Genomic DNA, 19,467 nt, shown 5'->3' with positions numbered 1-19,467 from the left:
GATGGAGACAACATAAAAAATAATTTGCAACACATTAACGAAGAGATCAGAGGAAAGATGAACAAATGCTGTTTCTATTTAGTTTTCTATGGCAATGTATTTTTATGCTCTTAAACTGTTTGATTATGCTAATTTGATTTGATTTAATGACTTTAACGTATTTACCATGTAAGTTTAGGAGAAACATGGTTGTAAATGGCAAAGTAAAAAAACGGCCAGAATTCAATTAATAGATTATTTGACCTTATGAATTTATTTAACGTACGATTTATACTAATAAAACTGGACCAATAAACGATTAAGTCCTTACCAAGATAAACATAAACTAAAACATGACATAAATTTTGTTTAATAACATAATCTATAACCACAAAAAAAGATTATTAGTTATTTATATATAATTTTGTTTTCTTCGAGTCAACGATGATATAAAGAGTTGGAAAAGGAACATATAGCTAATTCATTGTTGGATAAGTTACTACACATTTGGATAACTCCATGCCTTTAACAAGACACTGTAAAGGCATCGTTTTTCAACTGTAATTAATTATTAGGGAATTCATTTTAATCCAATTATTTATTTATTTTTCCTTTCGTTTGGCAATTTTCTCAGTATATAATTTATCTTTTAAAGAAAAAAAATCAATAAAAGACTAATCACTTGCCAGACTGGAAGGGGAAAAGGAAAAAAAAAAAAAATAAAAATAAAGAAGTAAAACTAGCATTTCGAAAATAGTCACCCCACATATTAATATTTGTTTCAACATTGATAATAATAACAACAATAAACTCTTCCTAAATTTCAAATCAACGACTATTTCCCTCCAATTTCCTTTTTAAGAATATTACATTACAATGTATGAAAGGTCTTGAAGCTATACTACAAAGATTGAGACAATTATTTATTTCCTATCTATACAAATACAATTTTATCTTCAGAATAAAATAAATTCTCACTTTGTGGATTATTTCATACTAAATTAGTAAAGTTTAATTTAGAATTATAACGCTACTTATTTAAAAGAAAAAAGTAAACGGAAAAGAAAAACAAGGAATTCCCATTAAAAAAGGGAGGGAAGAAAAGAAGGGGAAACAATATTCAATATTAAATTTCCATTTGTTTTTTTTCAACCATTTGTTTCCGTCCGAGAGAGAGAGAGAGAGGGAATCGAAGGAAAAACGTGGGAGTCGAATTCACAGTGAGAGAGAGAAATGGAGGGCAGCGCCGCCGTTGCAGGTCTCAGGCCAAATTATCTTCTATGTTCTTCTCGCCATTATTCTCCTTTTCTTCATTCCTCTTCATCTTCAGCCTCCTTCTTCCATAGAAAGCATTCGTCTTCTTTCTTTCTCAAGGTCTTTCTCCCTTTTCCCTTTGTTCGAACGATTGCTGTTTGACCTTTATTGCTTCTGTCTTTTTCCTTCATTTTCACATTGTTTTCGTCTTTTCTTTCCAGAAGAAGCTTTGTTTTCCTTCCTTCCATGCTAGCCAAACGGCTTCTCCCGTCAGGTGTGGTGAAAATCTTGTTTGGTAACTTTACGGTTTCTTCTTGTTCTTGTTTTCTATCCTATATGTACGATTTACCTCGGTGGAATCCATCTTTCTTGGTGATATACTCGATTAATATAGGAATATATTAAATTAATGGTGAGAAATGTAATTTGATTGGAAGAGCAGGAAGTTCTTTTATCATATTTCAGTTCATAATCTCTTGTGATTTATGGTCAAGTTTTGGGATACTTCTGGGGATGACATTAATGAAATAAGATTATATGAGCCCTGGTGAAATGGTTGAGTACTAGCTCGGTTTTTTCAGTGCTTTGGAGGATTAAGATCCTTAGAAAAGTGAGCTTCTTTATTTGACAAGTTTTACCCAGCTGCACCAACATGATGAATCACTTAAGAGGAAGTTGCTCTTGCTTGTTGGCCCTTTTTCTGTAGCATTCTCTGTCGAGAGGCAGAGGAAGACCTGCACCATATTCTTTGGTGTTGTGAGTTTGCCAGTTCAGTTTGGGATTTATTTATTTATTTTTCCTCCAATGGTTTGACATTGTGGTTGCTTGTCTTAGATGTTTGTGCTATGATCGCGGAGACTCTTCTCAACTTGCCTTATGAGGAGAAGGGTCGCTTTATTTGTTCTGCAGGGCTACTTGTTATTTTGTGGGTTCTGTGGGGAGAGCGAAATAATAGGGTTTTTTGTAACTATTCCATAGGTGTTATTTTGCATAGTTGGAGTCCCTTCTTATAGAAGAAACTTCCTTCTTTTGTGGGATGGTTTTTCATTTGCCCTTATATTCTTTCATTTTTTTCCTCAATAAAAATTGTTGTTTTCATTAAAAAAAAAGGGTAAAATGGTTGAGTATGTATAGATAATCACCCCAAGGGTATCAGCAGTTGTCCGATGTTACTTCACGATGTTGCACCTTATAAAAATGGTTATATATCTACGTACGAAATACCCTGTGCGGAGTGTTATGTTTCTTACGTTCAACTGATATCCAACAACATTTTTGCAACTCTGCAGCAAATCTGCAACGGAAATACCTGAGTTAGATTGGGACAACCTTGGTTTTGGAATAATTCCTACTGATTATATGTATGTCATGAAATGTCCTCAAGGTGGCAATTTTTCCGATGGTGAATTAAAGCGATTTGGGAACATTGAACTGAGTCCTTCAGCTGGAGTCTTAAATTATGGGCAGGTTACAACATTCAATTACTTTAAACGTGATATTTATCTTTTTCTTACTTTTGAAGTTTGTCTCATGTTCTATGTATGAAGTAGCATGATTTAATTTCTTGCTTTATCATTTTCAATTGGTTTAGTTTTGCATTTGCTCTCTTTCACTCTTGTCTGAGGTTGGTTTTATCCTTGTTATGACTGTAATTTAATCTTGCCAAAGTTCTGCCTAATCGGCTAAAGAGGGTGCTTTGTCGACAATTTTTGACACGCAAGGAGCTTTTATTACTAGGAGACAGATTTTGGATCATGCCCTTATTGCTAATGAAGATATTGAGGATTACAAATCACAGAAGAAAGGAGTGGTTATTAAGACTGACTTTGAAAAAGCTTATGACTATGTGGATTGAAACTTTTTGGATAAGGTGATGAATAAGAAAGACCTTGGTTATAAATGAAGGATATAGATGTGTGTTGCTTGAGCACTGTTTGTTACTCTTTCCTTATTAATGGGAATTCGAGGGGTTAATTGGTGGCTTCGAAAGGGCTTAGACGAGGAGACCCTCTGCCCCCCTTTTTGTTCCTTCTGGTAGTGGATGTTCTTTCTTCCTATCTTGATCTTCCTCTTGGAAGCATTCTCAAGTTGATCGCTTTGTGGGATTTGGTGGTGGATAAGTAGGTTAGCTTCTTGGAAAAAAGGATTCTTTTCTAAAGCAGGTAGGCTTTACCTTGATTAGATTTGTCTTGAATGACATGTCCATTTATTTCTTTTCGCTTTTCATATCCCTGTGCAAGGTCTAAAAGAGCTTGGAGAGATTGATGTGTGATTTCCTTTGGGAAGGGGTCGATGAAGGGAAAGGTAAAGCTTCGCACTTGGTAAGGTGGGAGATTATTGAGAGGTCGATCTCTAAGGAGGTTCTTGATATTGGAAATCTTAGGTTCTGTAGTAAAACCCTTTCAGCCAAATGGTTGTGGTGTTTCTCCTTGAACCTAATTACCTTCGGCGTAAGATCATTGTTAGTAAACATGACTCCGTCCTTTTGAGTGGTTGTCTAAAGGGGTTAAAGATACTCATTAGAACTTTTGAAAGGATATTTCAAAAGAGCTCCCTTCTTTTGTTCATTTAGTCCATTGTGTAGTGGGGGAGGGAGAGATTTGTACTTCTGGGAAGATCATTGGGTGGGGATAGACCTCTCTGTGCCTTATTTTTAAACTGTTTCGTTTGCCTTCTCTTAAAAACTACTTTATTATTGTAGATTTCCTTGTTTGCTTTGGGAGCTCGTGTTCTTCTTTACTCGAGAGTCAATTTTTTAGGTGTGAGAGAATGGATGTGAGAGTTTGGAGATCCAGTCCTTCAGAGGGATTTTCGTGTAAGTTCTTTCGTCATGGTCTGGTTGATCATTCTCCCTTAGATGACTTGGTCTTTTTGTTTCTTTGGAGGATTTAGATTTCTAGGAAAGTTGAGTTCTTTACATGGCAAGTGCTTCACAACCATGCTCATATGATGGATTGAGTTGTGAGTAAGTTACCTTTGCTCGTTTGTCGTTCTGTTGTATTTTTTGTTGAAAGGTGGAGGAAGATTTGGTCCATCTGGATGACTGGATCATATCTTTTGGCAATGTGAGTTAGCAAGTTTTGTTTGGGAGCTATTTTTTCGGACGTTTGACATTTCTTATACTCGTCAGGGTTATAGTAGCAGTATGTTCGAGGAGTTCCTCTTCAATCCACCTCATAGGAAGAAGGGTCGCTTTTAAATTGCAAATTACGCTTGTCAGAGTTCCTCCTTATGGATTTTGTGGGGGTGAGCAAAATAATAGGACTTTTAGAGGGAGGCATAGGGACCCAAGTGAATTTTGGTCTCTTGTTTGTTATCATGTTTCTTTATGGGCATCAATTTCGATGACGTTTTGTAACTTTTCTATAGATATCATTTTGCATAGCTAGAGTTCCTTCTCGTAGAAGGACGTCTCTTTTGGACTTGGTTTCTTGTATGCTCGTGTGTTCTTTCATTTTTTTGAATGAAAATTGTTTTTTCTATTTATCTATTAAAAGAAAAAAGATTGAAATCTGATCTTAATGGTTGAATCTTTTCTCACAGTTCTTGTAAAATTTGTTACCCCTGTTCCTCTCTCTTTTGTTCTTAATGGAGGTTGTTTTGTCCTTGTTTTGACTGAACTCTGATCAGTACCAGTAGATAACTTTCCAGAAAGTTCTACAGAATTTGGTACCATTTGCATAGCTCTCTTTTATTCTTATTTCAGGTTGATTTTATCCTTGTGATTAAAATTTGTTCTTACTAGACGTCAATCTTCCCACAAGTTATGTAGAAGGGTCAAATATTTTTAAGGGACAATGAATAGATGGACAAAACAGCATTGATGTAATCTTATTGAGTGGCTAGAATTGGACAAAATGCCTTCTGAAAGGGAGGGAGAAAGTACATTTGTCACAAAATTTGTTACCGTGTTCAAGGAGATTTTAAGCATGGGCATACAAAGCACCACTTATTGTAAACTTGAACGTTGTTGGGAACATTGGACATAGGAGCACTTAGGCTTAGACGACCTTACTTGAACAGGATTTGTTCTATAGGTTGTACATCTGTATCCTTGAGCTTTAAGATGCACTTAAGCTTAATAGTCGTAGTATTATAGATCTGTAACATCTGTTGCATTTTATGACTAATTCAACTTGCCAGTTAGGATCCTGACCGTTGTATACTTGTATATGATCACACATTAAGGATACTTGTATTCAACATGATTGAACTACTAATGCATTCTTTTCATTATATAATTTATAAGATCCTGTATTTTGCTTGATAAATATTATTCTCTCCGAGTAGGGATTATTTGAGGGTCTAAAGGCGTACAGAAAAGAAGATGGTTCTATTCTTCTCTTTCGTCCAGAGGAAAATGCGTTGAGGATGAGGATGGGTGCAGAGAGGATGTGCATGCAATCACCAACTGTTGATCAGTTTGTGGAAGCAGTGAAGGCAACTGTTTCGGCTAACAAACGTTGGGTAATGAATATTATTGTCTACAGTTTGTTTGGGATGTGCTTTTTTTTTTTTTTTTTTTTTTTTTTTTTTTTTTAAATAAAAAAATAAAAAGTTCATAATTAGTTGCTCTTGCATCTCAGGTGCCCCCTTCAGGTAAAGGTTCATTGTACATCAGGCCTTTGCTGATGGGCACCGGAGCAGTTCTTGGTCTTGCCCCTGCTCCTGAATACACATTCATAGTTTATGTTTCACCTGTCGGAAACTATTTTAAGGTTTGTCATTTTGTATATCCATGAATGTTCAAAAATTATATTCGTAAATGTTAATTATGTTTTTTTGGGCCTTTTCACATGTTTTTGTTCATTAGTTGATTCATAATTCAAATTTCAACTTAAATGCCGCTATTACTGGTCACAATGCAACCTTCGTGATTTGGACAAATGGTCAACTCCTTAGTGCTGAAATTTATAAGCTCGAAAGTTATAGTGTTAGTTTGAGAAATCCACTATATCTGCATTGTTGGAAGCAAAACTGTCAATGCTAGAGTAATGCTTGAAATATATTGTGACGTATGGTCATTTCCGCAGCTACATATATATATATATATATATCTTTTGAGAAGATTTCCCCCAGCTATAAAAACTTATATGTGATGTCATTACATTAATTAGTTTCTCTTAATGTTGTGTTGTATCGGCTTTTTACTCTGCTTTAAAATTTTAAGATTTATATTTTTTAATACAGGAAGGCCTTGCACCTATAAATTTAGTTATTGAGCATGAGTTGCATCGTGCTACACCTGGGGGTACTGGAGGTGTAAAAACCATTGGCAACTATGCGGCGGTGAGCATGCTTTCTATTTTACATTATTTATAGTTACTGGGTTATGTAACAGTTGATACCGTTTTCAATAGCCATTTGCTATTTTCTTATTTATTATTTTGGAATAAGAACCGTTTGCTTCCCGACTAAACCAGGGCCAGTGCATGAAGCTTTAGTTATATTATTATGGAGTAGCACAATCACGTTTAACCTCCTAAGTTAGAAAATGTGTAATTTGATCTTAATTTGTGATTGACTGATGAAGGAAACTAAGTATTTCCTCTTTTATAATGCTGTTAGCTGAATTACTTAAATGAAGATGTTCTCCCCACAAAATTATGGTATGAGACTGATGGGAAAATCACTCCTATTATTGGGATAATTGATATTGTTTCTGCCTGTTAAATTCTTGTTCGTAGGTCCTGAAGGCGCAATCTGCTGCAAAAGCAAAAGGCTATTCTGATGTTTTGTACCTTGATTGTGTACATAAAAAATATCTCGAGGAGGTTTCTTCATGCAATATTTTTGTTGTGAAGGTACTCTGCTGAACACTATAGCTTATTATTATTATTATTTTTTTTATTTTTTTTTTAAAATTATTATTATCACTTTCTCAGTTAGAAACAAATGTCATAAATAAAATAAAATTTACTGACAGAATCTAAGAGGGTTGTAGTCACTTAAAAGAGTTACTAAGACGTCTATTAGTAAAGTTCTAAAAAGAGGACTCAAGAAAATAATGTCTTATTTATGGAAATACCCCCTCCTGGAAGAAGGGCTTCTCTTCCTCTCAAGCCACATTCTACAGAATAGTTATCATAGATGAGGCCAAAATATTTTTGCATTTTTCTGAAGGATTCACAGAAAGGAGAGCTGTGCGAGTTTTTATGTTTGGAAATCCATGGCTTAGTTAAAAATCTGCAGCTTCTGGGTCCACAAATTTTAGATGACACAAGGGCTAAAAATATGGATGTTTCGTTGGTTATTGAAATTTGACTTATATTTCCTATAGGAAAAAAATTAGCTTGTATATTAGTCAGCACCTTGGAGTACCACACCCCAAAAGCTAGTATAAGGGTGGGAGAGCCAAGCCACTTAAGTCCCACATTGGTCATCCTATTCTAACCAATGTGGGACAAAGGCAACCCATACTACCTTGGTTCCTAACAATACCCCATCCTCAGAAACCCGATGTCCTGGCGGTTACTTCGACAGTATTTCACTTGGCCGTACCCAGTCAAAACCATCCATCCGTCTATTCCACTCTAGAACGTTAACAACCAGCTCTGATACCGTTGTTAAGTACTTTAACACTTTGGAGAACCACACTATTGGAGTGGGAGAGTCAAGCCAAAGTACCACATTGGTCATCCCATTCTAACCAATGTGGGATAAAGGCAACCCATACTATCTTGGTTCATAATAAAGGACTCACCAACCAAGGACCTAAGGAATGAGTTCATTTATTTACGACTTTTTTCTAACAATTTAATTGATCTACAAGACTATAACTTACTTTTAGAAACACTTGGTTAAAGTTGTACCATATTTTATTGATTAAATCATATAAAATAGGAAAATACTTAGGTGTATCGGGTATTACCCATCTTTATGCATCCCACTAAGTTGCCCAATCATAATTTGCCATGTGCCAAATTATTTTTATTTATTTTTTGAAATATATATATATATATTCTTTTTGTTGTGAGTGAAGAGAGGGAAAGCATAGAGATGGGTGCATCCCATCCTTTTATTATTATTATTTTATTTTTGTTAAATTGGTTTTTTTTTTTTTTTTTTTTTTTTAAACGAGAAAAATATCAGAAATTTTAGAACAAATTTGTCACAGGAAAAAAGGCCTTAATTTGCTTATATATATATTCTTTTAAAAGAACATTTCTCCTTGTAGATGCTCCAAATGTTCACAGTTTTTATGATTGCATTATTCTGATGTTAAATATAGAGATTAGCAGTGACATCTCAATCTTCTGTGCAAACATTAATAGCTACACGGTTCCAAGGATTAGTTTTCCATGCTCTGCATGGTGAGAAACCCAATAGGGACTTACCCTTGATGATTTCTGCGAGCCATTACTTCAAATAATTCTGGAAATTAGCCAAAAAAATAGGCGTTGCCTGCCCTATCGTCGAAGGTTATCTAATGTCTTCACTATTAAATGAGCGCTTTATTTCTTGAGTCAAGTCTCTACTATTCTCAGACATTTGTGTTTTTGAACGTTCTAAAGGTGTATATCTGATAGAATCGTCATGAAAGCTTTATTAGAAGTATATAGGTATGTAAATCCTTCTAGGCAGAGACTGGAGTTGTGTAGCTTTTTATAAATTTATTTGGATTATATGATTATTTACTTTAGCTGCGATGCCTAAGATCTCACGGAGGGTTTTGAGGGTCGAATTCAGAAACATACCATTAAACTGTTTTTATTTCTTTGTTCTAAACCTGTCCATTTACGTTCCGTAAGTTCTTATCACTCTTACAACCTGAATCTCCTGAACAGTTACTGTAGTGTCAGTCCTAACCAGCAACCTGATATTCTCTAACGTCCTTTATTCTAGTTCAATTAATTTTCAATTATCTTAGCTCTTAAATTTACAACTTTTTCCTGCTGGACTAAGGAGGCTGGATGATACACCTGACTGACAAAATTTATACGAAGTATTAACGCGTGAATTTTCTTTATAACCTTTAATTCTGAAATTGTCTTGACGATCTTGATAATTACATGAGCTGGATTTTTCCTGTTGCATTTTTGCTGTCCGCAATGGTCTGTTTGTTTTGAAAAAATCTTTAAATTGAATATGGGTTCACGTGAATGCACCTGACATTCTCATTTGTATTGATCGGCTGATGCAATTGCACCCGGCTCTTCACTTTTTTTTTTCTTATTAGGGGGATGTGATATCTACTCCTGCCATAAAAGGAACAATATTACCTGGAATTACGCGAAAGAGTATCATTGACGTTGCTCGTAGCCTTGGATTTCAGGTTCTTCAACATTATAACTTCCATCATTTTTTTGTTTTCTATTTTCGTGTGAAGTATAGTTGATGTTGCTCATATCCTTGCCAGCCCGAGGTATTTAAATGATTAAGGACGGTTTGGTTGACAATCTAGATTCTGTTTTATGTTTTCAAATTCTTTAAGTTCAACAAATATGTATTTAGCAGATAACTTAGATTCTGTTTTTTAAAACCATTTTTGGATTCTGTGATTTAAACAGTACAAATTCTAAAAACAATATTTTTTTGTTTTCATTGTATCTAGAATTTGAATTTTAAAATTTAAAATGCAGGATTATATTAAATAAAGATAAAAATATTTAGAAATATAATATGTTATGTTATAAACTCAATTAATTTTTTAAAATTAAAATATGGATTATGTAATGTACTATTATAAATCAGGCTAAATTGCAAATTTGGTCTCTATGGTTTGGATGGTTAGGAGTTAGTCGCTATGGTTTTAAAAGTGAGTATTTAAGTCTATGGTTTGATATAACTCTATATATAGTCCCTATGGTATGTTAAAATCCTCTTAACTAATCCCTAACTATTTATGAAGTATTTACCAAATCATGAGAATTAAATTCTAACTTCCTCCAAACTATAGTTATCCTCTAAATTATATAACATTACAAAATAATAATTATACAATTTTTTTAATATAAAACATTCAAAAATAAATTAATAATAGTTTACTATCAACTAATATTTAGTGGGTAATGACAACTTGATTGTAATAGTTTAAATTAGAATTTAATTCCTGAATATGTTACCAAACATATATTTGAAAACATGAAATATAATTCTATTTTCATTTAATTTCTTATTTTCAAATTTTTGTTTTCAGATTATCTATCAAACAAGTCCTACAAATACTCCATTTGTCTTTGTTCCTTTTGGTTTGGGCTTTTTTGTTTTTTTTACTATAAATATATACCAATGGAAGATCGATTATTTTAATGCGAAAAAAAAGGAAAATAGGCCACCCTTATTTTGTTCAATGATTGAGGGCGAGCTCCAGTGGCAGCCTAGATATCTTTGACTTCATTTTTTTCGTCGTAGGGTCAAATAATTGTCATATTAGATCACTTAAAAGGTCCTTACAATGCATGTAATAAAACCATTTGTGAAGCTTAATCGTATTATTTGTTAAATGGTTATATTTAGCAACTAAGTACTGTATAATAGTTTTGAGAGGAACTACCACATGTTGATCTAGTGGTCAATAACAGGGCCATATGACAAATAGATGACTTAGAAGAGATGAATTCAAACTATGTTGGTCATTTGTACTTGAGATTTTTTATATCTCATGGACTTGTAGCCATTTTGACAACGGCTGTCCCATAAGAATAATTGAAGTTCACCCTAGCTAACAATTTAGCTTGGGTACTCACGAATTAAAAAAGAACAAAAACTATGTATGGGGAATTTGTACTATTCAAGTTATTATACGACTATCAACATATTCATGATTTTCTTAAAATCATTTTAGAAACAACTTTCAAATGTAAACCATTATCGATTGGTTTAGTAGTCAATTAGAATTATAGATTTGATAAAAGAGTTAGAGGGAATGAATTCAATCAATGACTACTACTTAGGATTTAATATTCTATCAGTTTTTTTGAAACCTAAATGTTGTAAGGTTAGATGGATTGATTTATGAGATTAGTTGAGGTGTCCACTCATGGATATTAAAAAAAGAAAAAAAACAAAAACTTTTAAATGTAACTTCTGATATTTAGATTTTATCTCAAGAGGCGTTCTTACAAATGTTTTATAGACGGAAATGTGATTGAGTTGGTCATTTCTTTAGGTGGTTTAAATACTTATGTAAGGAATATTAATTGTTTATCTTGGTAAAAAAAAAAAAGGGATTCTGATAAAAAGACGAGAGAAGTTGGCACTGATTTGAATGAGTGTCAGGTTGAGGAACGATTTGTGGCAGTGGATGAGTTACTTGAAGCTGACGAGGTCTTTTGTACGGGGACGGCAGTGGTTGTATCACCTGTGGGCAGTGTCACATATCTCGGGAAAAGGTAAAATTTACAAAAACAATATCTGGATACGTTGTGAGACAGCGAGACCGTGGATTGAGTAGTTGGGAAATTGAATTTGCCCTCTGATTGAAAGTACTCCCGTATTCATTTGTTTTTTAATTAGAAGACATTTCGACATGCTTAGAATGGGATTAAGTCTCCTCAACATAAACCATTAATTATCTCTAGAGGACTTGGAAATGGGAGATCGTTTAACTAGATTGAGATATATCTCCCTTCTTTTTGTACGTCAGTTGCTTTGAGTAGGGGCAATGACTGGACGTGTGGTTTCTGGAGTGTTAGACATGAAAGCATTCTCCTTGTATTGATTTGATGGCTGAATTTTGCAGGATATCTTATGGAAATGGTGTTGGAGTTGTTTCACAACAACTCTATTCTGTGCTTACCAGATTACAAATGGGCCTTATCGAAGATAAAATGAATTGGACTGTCAGTCTATCGTAGGCATAGGTGATTTTGTAGAATCATCGTTTACCTTTTCTGCCAGTCCCAGAGATTTTGTAATTTTCTCATTTCTAATTAACGGTGTAGATAGATTTGGAAAATGTTCCAAGAATAATTATAAGATTTTTCTGTATGCTTTGGTTTGAACTGGAAATGAGTGGCCAATGGCATTACGAATATCAAAAACTATTTTGCATAATTCCTTTGCTGGCCATTAATATTAAACCCTCTGAGCAAGTCGTTCGTCCATGGAATAATTGGGTGAACTGCCACCAATTCTTTAGTTCACACGTAACATTATATGGAATTGGACAGGCCTAGAAAATAATTGAATTGCCATATTTTAGACCATCTAGACTGTTTAATTAAATATGCACTAATTTGATTAGAGCATTGTTTTTCTTCCCTTCTAAAGTTTGGCCAAAATGACTTCCTTAAAAGCGCTCATGTTTTATTATTTAATTATTCCCTTTTTCTCGTGTGAATTTCAAAGAAATTGATGCAACATTTCAACAATCCCAGTGAAATATAGTTGGCAAGCATATGTAATAGAGTGGGACTTGCACTCCTATTTTATTATTTATTTTTTTTTCCAAATTTCTTGTTTGACTATTTTGCTATGTACTATGTTTAGATTGAGAAAGATAATGTTGTAAGTGAAAAAATCATTAAGAACATCCTTATGCAATGAAACGTCATTTTTCTTCTTTTGATCCCTCAACTAAATAAGTTTGCTTCAATTAAATGTGAATGAACTAAGCTACATGCAAGTATCCATTTTGATGTAGCAAAAAAAGGTATTAGGCTAAGTAAACAAATATTAAATTAAAATATACTAATTATCTTATTACATAGTTATTTAATTCTTCTCATTACATAATCAGTACCTTATTGCACCTAGGATGACTCTTTCTAAATTATTGGTGAAGCTTCAACCCTGCAATATTTGTAAACCAACCACCAACAACTTGACTATCAATTTTAAAATGAGAAATGAAAGACAAAGGCGTATGAAAAATAGTAGAGTAATAGTAGTTAAATTCAAACAAAGTAGATAGTGTGGGAGTGCAATTAGAAGTTACAACTTTATATGTTGTCTATTCCCATTTATAGTTCGTACTGTTTTACAACTGTTGAAAGAAGAACAAAAACAATTTCCCATAATTTGTAACCCACATCTCTCTCTTTGCGACCAAAAAACAAACAACAAACAACAAACAACAACAACAATATTAAAATAAACAAAAACAGGGAAGCTGCAGGCAAACATCAGTCTGAAAAGATAATGAAATGAAAGCTGGAAACAAATCTTATCAATCTTTCATTGACCATCACAACATAATAATAATAATAATAATAATAATAATCATAATAATAATATAAAAATTTATCAAATTTTCTTCAAGTCTTTGTCCTGTTGCCTCAGGAGTCCAAAAGTAGGTCAAATTTGGAAGTAAAATAAGCTACACACATTCCATCTTGTCATCCACCTAGCCCAACACCTCCCCTAATTCACACTTTGAAATCTTCAATATTTCCTATTTTGTTTTCATCTCTCTATTAACTTTTTATTTTTTTATTTTTTATTTTTGACCTTTTGCACCCTCTCTTTATTTATTTTTTTAAATTAAAAAATAAAATAATAAAGGGTTCTTTTTCCTTTTTAAACTCAAAGGACACCTGGATCTAAAAGAGATGGTTAGAGAGGAAATTAAAGCTCTCCCATAGCTGACTATAGCTTTAGCTTTATTGAGGAAGAAGAAGTTGATTCCATGGAAAAGGTTTAGTTTCAGTGGCCATTTATATAAATATTAAAGCTAATTTGTACTTTAAGACTTTGTTTGAGTTTAGCCAATTTGTAAGAATGATTCCAATAGTTAGCTAAGCATGATATCATTTCGATGTCCAACCCAAATCTCGTGTTTCCTTACATTTACATTGCTTTTCTCCAGTGTTTTCTAAATTTGATTGTAATTAGGAACCGTGTGAAGAATTAAGTAGATGTTTGTTTGAAGATAGGTTTTATTATTTAATGTGTTTCTAGATGTTCTTAATTTTCTTGCAGTTCTGTTGATTTTTCCCCACATTTATATGGTCATACACGTCTTTGTTTAAACTTAAGAGAATCACATTCACTTGAAGCCATTAAAAGAAAATTAAACAAAAAAAGGAAAAACTATATGATTAAATTGAATAATGGGTAAAATGAATATATATATATATATGTGTGTGTGTGTGTGTGTATATATATATATATATATATATAAAGGCTTAGGTTGTTATACTAGCCACTTGGGTTAAATTGAATATGTCAACCTATATAAATTTTCCTATTGGTAGGCTCAAATACTAATATGCATTGGAAATATTAAATTTTGGAAGTATTGAATTTATCATAATCTAATAATTTAAGGTACTTTTAATTTAGGGGTAAAGTATTTGTGCATCTCACAAATATGATAGGAAAAAAACTTGTGTATTTTTTCATTACCAATCTATTGAAATTGGTTGACACAAGGTTTGTAAAAGAAAATGGGATGATTGACAGTTGGTAATAAGTTTGGGTTGGTTATGTATTTAGAATTTAGAAAACCAACTACATAAGTATACATATGAAAACATAGGGCTGACTTCTTGATTTTGGTCACACAAATATAATTTGCATATTAAATACTACTCTCCAAATATTTTATTTGGATACTATTGTGAATTTTAGAAGCACACAGTGCACAACGAGAACACGGATATAGAGAAAATATAATATTAAAATAAATATAATAAAATATAATGATAAAATATTATAAAATAAATAAAAAACAAAAGTTAAATTTCTCCACTTTCTCCAATCTTTTTGGATTTGTTACCAATGTGTGTCATTCAAAACCCAACAAATGTCAACATTTATAGACAATTTGGCAAGTAGGAGGTAGATTACATGGACAACACATGGGGTAATAGATAAGTGACACATGACCAATTGACATTAATAATGGGCTTCTACATTACACCTAATTTAACATATTTATAATACTTCCCCTTAGATGCCCATTATATATAAAATATGCATTGTTAAAATCTTACTAGGAAAAAACCCACTGGGAAAAAATCATAGTGAAGGAAAAAGAGTACATATTTCATATAATCTGATACTCTTAAAAAAATACAATATATTTACTCCCCTGGAAATATCACTTGAGATCTCTGAGTCGCCATATTCCAATGTTGTGCACCTCAAAGGTTGTGATTGATAATAATTTTGTAAATAAGTCTATCAGGTTATCCTTCAAACAAATTTGCTATACAGTGATGTCACCATTTTCTTCAAGATCATGAGTACAGAAAAGTTTTGGTGAAATGTCCTTTGTTCCATCTCCTTCAATATATCCTCCTTTGATTTGGGATATACATGTTGTGTTGTCTTCGTATAATATCATTGGAAGATTTTATTAGAAGACAAACCACATGTTTCATGAATATGGAGTCATTGATCTTAAGCATACACATTCTTGGCTAGTTTCGTGAATTGCAAGAATTTCAGCATGATTTGAGGAAATAACCGTTATGGCTGTTTAACTAACCGCCACGATACAACAATTCCTTCACACGTGAATAGATAAACTGTTTGAGATCTAGCTTTGTGTGAATCAAATAAATATCTAGAATCTACATAACCAACTAGATCAAAATTTGATTTGTTTGAATAAAACAAACCCATATCAGTCGTTCATCGGAGATAGTGGAGTATATGCTTAATCTTGTTCCAATGTCATTTTGTTGGAGAAGAACTATACATTGCTAATAAATTTATTGAAAATACAATATATGGTCTTGTATTATTAGCAAGATACATTAATACACCAACTGCACTAAGATATGGTACTTCAAGACTAAGAAGTTTTTCATTATCATATTGAGGTCAAAATACATCTTTCTTCACATTTAGTGAATGAACTTCCATTGAAATATTAGAATGTTCAATGGATGTGCTTTGTTCATATAAAATTTTTTCAAATTTTTTCTTGTATAAGTTGACTGATGAATAAATATCTCATATGCTAAATGCTCAATTTGCAAGCTAAGGTAAATTTTTTTTTCCGAGATCTTTCATCTCAAATTCTTTCTTATTCTATTGCCTTTGAAAGCTCTTCAGAAATTCCAATTATATTTTAGTCGTCAACATATATAATTATAATGATAAATTATGACTGTGATTTTTTTTATAAAAACACACGGACATATTAGATTATTTTGGTATAATTCTTTCAACAAATATCCACTAAGGCGATTGTACTATATTCATCCTGATTATTTCACTTCATATAACGACCTCTGTAACTTTATTGAATAAAATTCCCGAAAATTTGATTTATATGTTTTATGCATCTTAAATCCTTCAAGGATTCTCATATAAATATCATTATCAAGAGATCTCTATAAATATGCTGTTAAGATGCATGCCCATATTTTCATGCACAATTAGACCAATTAAATATCTTAATGTAATTGCATCCACCATCGGAGAATACGTCTCCTCATAATCAATATCAGGTCTTTGTGAAAAACTTTCTGCAACTAATCTTGCTTTATATCTTGTAACCTCATATTTTATTTCTTTTCCTCACAAATACTCATTTGTATCCCACAAGTTTGACATCTTCTTGTGTTCGGACTACTAGTCTAAAAACCTGACGTTTTAAAAGTGAGCTTAATTCTACCTTAATTGCTTCTTCCTGTTGAAGCCAATCTTTTCTGTGCCAACATTCTTCAACAAATTTTGGTTCAGGTTCCTCATTTTCAGATATAATACCAAGAACAACATTATACGCAAAAATGTTGTCAATAACTACATTAGTTCGGTTCCATCTTTTTCCTGTCATGACATAGTTTATTGAAATTTCATTATTATCTTTAAGTACTTCACCTTCCTCACTAGTCATGTCAAAGATTTCTTTATGGGTATTTACATCCTCAACCAAGTTCTTTTTACTTTAAATTATTTTTTTTTCGAGGATTTTTATCTTTGGAACCCACTGGTCTGCCACACTTCTAGCATGTTCCAGACTCATTAGTAACTACTTGCTATTTTGTGATATTAATTTTTGATAAAACATTTGTAGCTGGTAAATGTGACTTAGATACTTTCTTTGCATCTATAAATACATCTAGTAATTGATTTGCTATATTTTGCAAATAAATTATCTTTTGCTATAAATACATCTGGTAAATACATCAAGTTGACATTGATTTGTATAGAGATATAAATGAGACAATAGTGATGCATTCCATGTAATTTCTTTTTTTCAATTTCTTAATCCTTCTAATGTTGGAAAATTTGTCTCAATAAAATAATAATCAACAAATCGTGTAGTAAATACATCACCCATCAGGGGTTCAAGATATTTAATAATTGATGGGCATCATACTCAACATGTATTTCTAACCTCATTTGAGGACCCATTTTAGTACATTGTGGTAGAGCAATTGGAACATATACTGCACTTCCATAAATTCTTAGATGGAAAATATCTGGCTTATGGCCTTAAGCTAATTGTAATGACGAGTACTTATGATAAGCTTCTGGCCTAATGTGTACAAGTGATGCTACATGCAAAATAGTATGTCCCCTTACAGATGAAGAAAACTTAGATTTCATAAGCAATGATCTAGCAATTAATTGCAAATGTTTCATGAATGATTTTGCTAAACCATTTTGTGTATTAACATGAGTTACAGGATGTTCAACACTTATCCTAATCGACATACAATAATTATCAAAAGATTAAGATGTAAATTCACCAGCATTATCAAGATGAATGATCTTAATTGTATAATCAAGAAATTGTGCTCTTGACTTATTATTTGAGCAAGTAAGCTTGCAAATGCAAGATTTCGACTTGATAATAAGCATATGTATGACCATCTGCTGGATGCGTCTATTAATACCATAAAATATCTAAATGATCTACTCGTTGGGTTAATAGGTCCATATATATCACCATGAATTCGTTCTAAAAATGCATGGGACTCAATTCCCACTTTCGCTGGTGATGGTCTAATTATTAATTTTCCTTGAGAATAAGCATCCCATGATAATTCATTAGATTGAAGAATCTTCTAGCTCTTCAATGAATGTCCATTTGAATTCTCAATAATTTTTCTCATCATTATAGACCCTGGATGACTCAATCTGTCATATCAAATAGCAAATATATTTGGATTCATGAACTTCAGGTTCATTGTTGCATATGTTTCAATTACTCGTATATAAGTATAATATAATCCAGAAGATACTCTTCCAGTATACATTTTTTCATATGAGATAGTAGATATGATATGTAGACATTCCACATTATTCTTACTATTAGTCTCAATATGATAATCATTACAACGTATATCTTTAAAACTTAGTAGATTTCTCTATGATTGACTAGAGAACAATGCATTGTCAATTGTAGAATTTGTTCCTCATGGTAAAATAATATTTGCCTTTTCAAATCCTTCAATTAGGTTAACTTGATATTGTATTAACTTTTGCTTCCAACATTGTTAGTTTGGAAAAATATTTTTTTACTTGTAAGTATTGTATGTGTAGTTGCATTGTTTGGCAGACATATATCTTCTTTGCTCATTTTTAATCACCCAATATGAAAATAATCCATGTTTCCTCATAAAAAAAAATAATTACAATAAGAAAAACAATACTTGGAATGTACAAAAATTAACATCTATTAAGAGGAAAAAAAATATGGAGATGAATAAAAAAAAATATTAAGTCTAGATATTTTCAAAGTCAAATGAAATACTTGATATTTCATCAATTCTGCCGATTTTCTCTTCAAAAGATTCAAAGAAGTCCGTCACATCCAAAATTTTCATATGGGATGGGTCACATATGTCATTATCCTAGTATACAAAATTTACTTCCACATTTTTCTATTTTTCTTTCAGGGAGGTTTGATAGAGATCGAATAAGTGTTTTGATGTACGACAGGTAGTGACCAATGGCTAGTCATTCTGCATCGGAAGCATTTCTTTTCAACACTTTTTGAATTCTTCTCTTATGAGGCTTTCTCTTTGTGATCATCATTTTGTGTGGTTCTTTTGAAATTTGAATGATTAGAACCAACACCACGAAAATAATAATTATTTCTTCCTCTGCCATGGTCTTGACCTCGACCATGACCTTGGCCACGATTATTATTAGGGAATGATGTCGTTCTGGTTGGTCGAGATTCATAATTTTTCATCAATAACTTGTTACTTTGTTCGGTCACGAGAAGACATGAATTAGTTTAAAACCTTTCTCTCGATATTGCTACTGTAGGAGCATATTCGAGATATGAAATATAGAAAATATCTCCTCTAACATATCAGCATCAATAATTTTATCTCCGCATAATAACAGTTTCAAACTAATTTTAAATAATGCGGAGTT

The 19,467-nt window shown here is 32.4% G+C and overlaps 1 protein-coding gene across 1 annotated transcript; it reads left to right on the top strand.

Moving 5' to 3' along the window:
* Positions 1-1,103: 1,103 nt before the first annotated feature.
* LOC120073149 (branched-chain amino acid aminotransferase 2, chloroplastic) lies at positions 1,104-12,231 on the top strand. Its single transcript, XM_039025803.1, has 10 exons — positions 1,104-1,353; positions 1,455-1,507; positions 2,523-2,700; positions 5,524-5,700; positions 5,820-5,951; positions 6,424-6,522; positions 6,921-7,037; positions 9,413-9,508; positions 11,455-11,567; positions 11,918-12,231. Exons 1-10 carry the CDS (start codon positions 1,213-1,215, stop codon positions 12,030-12,032), a joined length of 1,221 nt encoding a protein of 406 aa, XP_038881731.1. The 5' UTR covers positions 1,104-1,212; the 3' UTR covers positions 12,033-12,231.
* Positions 12,232-19,467: the final 7,236 nt, after the last annotated feature.

Source organism: Benincasa hispida, chromosome 3 (genome assembly GCF_009727055.1).
Source record: "Benincasa hispida cultivar B227 chromosome 3, ASM972705v1, whole genome shotgun sequence".
Classification (NCBI taxonomy): Eukaryota; Viridiplantae; Streptophyta; class Magnoliopsida; order Cucurbitales; family Cucurbitaceae; genus Benincasa; species Benincasa hispida.
This window is presented reverse-complemented; position numbering and strand designations above follow the sequence as displayed.

What these genes read in the sequence shown, in the direction of transcription:
- LOC120073149 (XM_039025803.1), top strand. Translation starts at nt 1,213, where the DNA reads ATGGAGGGCAGCGCCGCCGTTGCAGGTCTCAGGCCAAATTATCTTCTA. An exon ending in TTTCGGCTAACAAACGTTGG is followed by an intron (nt 5,701 to 5,819) that starts GTAATGAATATT and finishes CTTGCATCTCAG; the next exon opens with GTGCCCCCTTCAGGTAAAGG. An exon ending in CTCGTAGCCTTGGATTTCAG is followed by an intron (nt 9,509 to 11,454) that starts GTTCTTCAACAT and finishes AATGAGTGTCAG; the next exon opens with GTTGAGGAACGATTTGTGGC.